This window comes from Seriola lalandi, unplaced genomic scaffold, assembly GCF_002814215.2.
Source record: "Seriola lalandi dorsalis isolate HSWRI2012SDOR001 ecotype SW California unplaced genomic scaffold, Sedor1 jcf7180002054835, whole genome shotgun sequence".
Classification (NCBI taxonomy): domain Eukaryota; kingdom Metazoa; phylum Chordata; class Actinopteri; order Carangiformes; family Carangidae; genus Seriola; species Seriola lalandi.
The window spans coordinates 989,978-994,625 of NW_019525388.1; the positions used below are offsets into that span (position 1 = coordinate 989,978).

Below are 4,648 nucleotides of genomic sequence, written 5' to 3' on the forward strand. Positions count from 1 at the left end.
GGGGCTGCTGATATTTACTGTAGATGGAGTGAGTGATGTCTCTGCCGGAGGTGTTGTCAAAAAAAGGATTAGAAATCAGTCTCTGATTGGTTTCTAAAATACTATCCGAGCTTAAACGTTTCCATTCTGACCACTGATGCAGTCCAGTGTAATGAACATGAACTATACAACTTCATGTGTGATTTTCCTCCACACTTCACCCCCTTTATTATTGTATTTATTATTTATTATTGTAAAACTGACTTGTCTGTTTGGCCTCTCTTCAGGGTCGCGTCAGGACCAAGACCGTCAAGAAGGCCGCCAGGGTCATCATTGAGAAATACTACACACGTCTGGGCAATGACTTCCACACCAACAAGAGGGTGTGCGAGGAGATCGCCATCATCCCCAGCAAGCCTCTGCGCAACAAAATTGCCGGGTAAGTGGAATTTCAGCTTTTATCAGGTGCAGATGACTTGTCTGTTCGTCTGTTGCAGCTTGGGTCACCTTTTGAGTTCCTTTCAGATTTGATGAAGATATGAAGCTGTTCTTCAGCAGCAGTGATTGTCTGAAGGAAGTTTTTGATCAAGTTTATCTAGTTACTCCCATTACACTGATGTGGATTCACTAAAAACGTGTCTGATTTGTCACAGGAGTGGAAAGTAGCTATGCTTGCTGTTGCCTGATCGATTAGTCAATTGGCAGAAAAGTAACTGACGACTATTTTGAAAATCGATTAATCGTTTGTCTTTTTTCCAGTAAAAACTTTGTGGATGTGGTTGGTTGTAGCGGTTTGTTGTACATGAGAGTATTACGAATAACAGGGTATTACAGGATGTCACCTTGGACTGTGGCCAATAATAACTGGCATTTTATCATTACATGCCGCCCTCGATCACAGTTTAATTATCCTGAAAGGTCAAACATAATTTTTTAATAGTCACAGATAATTGTTTAACAAAATGGCTTCCTATAAATTCTGATTGAAGTATGTTACTGGTTGTGGTTGTACTTGTTGTACCTATTTTATTTATTTTTTACGGACTTGTCAGTCCTATCAGTATCTCTAAGGAAGACCCCACTTATGTCTCTCACAGTAATGAGAAACATCAGAGGAAAGAGTAAGAGGTCTTGAGTTTATTTGACCTGGCCCTCATCAGATAGAGTCTGAAAGATGACCACAAAGTGTCATGGTTGATACAAACATGCCTCTTATCTTTATGCACATTGGCTGTCATGCATTCGTGGCTCTGCAAGACTTTTAATTTGTAATCGTGATAAGTCAAGTCTTAGAACAACAGGACTGAAAATGTGTGCTGCACCATGTAGTTCGTTGTAGGTCTTAACAGGAGGTCTTAATGATGTTAACATTACTTATGTTGACGTTTAAAAGATGAGCAGTAAACTAACTGTTCTGCTCAATCTGTTAATGATCTCAATTCAAGATAGAGTTCAGTTTTCATGTCAGAATATTTCCTTACATAAATCATATGATCAGTGTGAATGGAAACATGGTGATTGATATCTGTCTGAATGTTACATTCCTGTAGATGAATCTCTCTCACGTCTTGCAATCCAGACGTTCGTCCTCGTATGTCAGCTGTCAGAATGAGACCACGTTCTCTTTGCTGCAGTTCTGAGCCTTTAAGACTGATGTCAGAAGAAAGACTCCTAATCCACCGTTAATGTGTGTGGTCAGTGGACGTGAGCAGAGTGAGTAAGCAGGCAGCATGTTTCCTCAGAGACACCACTGCTGTAGTTTCCTGCAGCTGTTCATCTAAATCAAACATTTAGACCACTTTTAATGGAGTTCTTTTAATGGAAGGTTTTTGTTGAGAAACTGCAATTAATCAGAGTTTGTGCTGTAGAAACAGGTGCTGGCCTCTGGTTTTGTTGTGTTACAGTCAGTGTGCTGCAGCTATTTGTGCTTTGATGAAAGTGTTGTTACAGCTCCCACCTATGTGTGGACCAGACTTGAACACCACATCGTACTCTCTGTAGATAGCTGCAGGTCAGTCCTGTATATACTCAGCAGATGTTAAATACAGAGCAGGTTAACTGTGTGTTGTTTAATAACTCAAACTGTGGTCACCACAAAATGATTGTTGTTATGTAGTTAGTTGATTTTCTTGGTAGGCCATAGGTTGGAAAATATAATTTGTGGTTACTAAATGAAAGTTTTCCTGTTTATAGTCTTCATTTGTATCATATCAACATTTATATATAACATTGTACTTGTAAACACCCATTCTCAGCTCTGCCCCTCTGTCTTCATAAATAATACAAACAATAAATGGCAGCAGAGTACAGGTTTTGATTGTATTTTAATTGTAATTGCATTATGAACTTGAAAGCAGTTGCGGAATAACCACTGACAATTAGGTTTAGTGGCACAACACCTCAAATTACAGCTGCAACACATTCTATACTGTTTTGATTATTGCTGAATTTAACATTTTTTATCTTTCATTTGGACTGAATTGTCAGAAATGTTGACAGATGTTACCAAAGTGATCTCTTAAAATTGTAAAGAAAACTATTAAATTCACTGTTAAATTATATGAAACTGAGAAAATGCATTGTACTATTTATTATGCTCGGAGTATCTTTTGCTAATGAGTTGGTTCTTAAACTGATATAATAACCATGTTTTCCTGCTTGCGTCTCAGGTATGTGACACACCTGATGAAGCGTATCCAGCGTGGTCCAGTCAGAGGAATCTCTATCAAGCTGCAGGAGGAGGAGAGAGAGAGGAGGGACAACTACGTCCCAGAGGTCTGTTCACACTTTGTCTTATCTGTGTTTCATGAGACAGCACAGCTGTTGCGCTGATTTGGAAACTCACATCTCACAGTTTCTCTAAGTGCTTTGGTGGTTTGGCTTAATAATGATTTTTTTTTTCTAAGGCTGCAGATGCAGGTTTGATGAATCATTTGCAGAGCAGCTTTGGTGTAACTTACAAAGAAAGACTTAACACCTTTTTAACTTGCAGACTGTTTTTCTGAAAGGTATAAAAGACACAGTCCAGACAGTTAATTTGTTTATTTATGTTTATCTCTTCCTCTAGATTTCTGCTTTGGACCAGGAGCTCATCGAGGTGGATCCAGACACAAAGGAAATGCTGAAGATGCTGGTCAGTGTAAAATACATTTTGAAGCTGATTAATGTCTCACTGCTCACACTCAGTGAAGAACTTTTGATCTGTTACGTTTGTACTTTCTTTAGTTTCAGTCATTAGAAGTTTCTCTCATACAAATTCTAGTAAATTTATTGAACACATTTAAAAACTAATGTAGACCAAAGTGCTTTCCAGGAATATGACAGGTACATTCAGATAAAAAAAAGAATTATCACATTAATGGTGGCTCTTCACTGTAGGTTCCTCAGTGATTATCTGCTGGATAACACTAACAATGAAGACATGACTGTTATGAGTTCCACCTGTGTTTGACAAGTGAAAATGTCCGCTGTTAGAAAAGCCCATCACATGACTGTGCTAAGAACATTTTTTTCTATATTACAAAACTTATCATTTTGGACTGCACATAGGTGTTATCAAAGTCAGCAGTCTGGTTTTTCAGACAGCATGTAGATAAACTGTGACAAAGCCTAACAGGTAACAACAAATAACAGGTTTGCATAAAAGGTAGCAACTAACAATGATTCTCTCATTTAATCACTCATCAGAAAATTGTTACAAATGTTCGTTTCAGTTACCTATAGCCCAAGGTGATGGTATCCAATGTGACAATTGACAAGTTGGTTAGTCTATGAAACATCGAAAAGTTGTCAATCAATTGATAATTAAAAAAAAACTTTAGTTGCAGCCATAAATGCTTGGCCTTTCTGGGTGAAAACTGATTGATACAATTAATCGATTATCAGAATAGTTGATTTATTTTATGTCGGTCAATTAATTGTTGTAGTTCTAATGACAGGGTTTATCAAAGCAATGTTCCAGACTTCCTCACATAGAAATAAATAAACGTGTAATTCGCTGCATGTTATGACTAATATTCTTGTTTGTTTATCTAAATCCTGACGACTCTTTCTTCCTCTTGTAGGATTTCGGTGGCCTGTCCAACCTTCAAGTCACTCAGCCAACTATTGGAATGAACTTCAAAACACCACGAGGACTGTAGAATCATGTGTATTAATGCTCTGAATAAAGAGACATAATTATTCACAAGAATGGTCCCTTTTTTTTTTTTAGCCAGAAGGTGATGATTAATGATCTTTGCTTAACTATAATGAAGAGTAGCATGGATAATATCCTCAGTGGGGAAAGTAACTTGAGTATGTTCACAATTACTGTACTGAATTGCAATTTTGAGGTACCTTGAGTATTTTTAAGCAGCTTCACAATTGAATGTCACAACATTAACCTGTCAGATCTAGTCCCAAATTACATTTCAGATTAAGACTTCATATTATAATCTGAAATACAATACAATGTTAATGGTTAAACAAAATTTTGTCTCATGACCCCTACAGATTTCTGAGTACCACTGCACACCCTTTACATTTTTGAGATTACATACACAGCAAAGCAGAGTGTCAGACTGATGGAAGTTACTAAAACAACAGGAAAATAGTATTCTCACTTCTTGGTGACAGATGGTAGTGATTTACTCTCTTGCTGAAATACCTGTATAAGAGCCAATTGAAA

The 4,648-nt window shown here is 37.3% G+C and overlaps 1 protein-coding gene across 1 annotated transcript in view; it reads left to right on the top strand.

Moving 5' to 3' along the window:
• The window catches only part of LOC111670113 (small ribosomal subunit protein eS17-like), a 5,019-nt gene extending 848 nt beyond the window's left edge, over positions 1-4,171 (top strand). The window contains exons 2-5 of the mRNA XM_023426687.2: positions 267-418; positions 2,649-2,754; positions 3,047-3,112; positions 4,044-4,171. Coding sequence (XP_023282455.1) covers positions 267-418; positions 2,649-2,754; positions 3,047-3,112; positions 4,044-4,121 — 402 coding nt within the window. The 3' untranslated portion in view covers positions 4,122-4,171. The remainder of the gene's footprint in view (positions 1-266; positions 419-2,648; positions 2,755-3,046; positions 3,113-4,043) is intronic.
• The last annotated feature ends 477 nt before the right edge of the window (positions 4,172-4,648 follow it).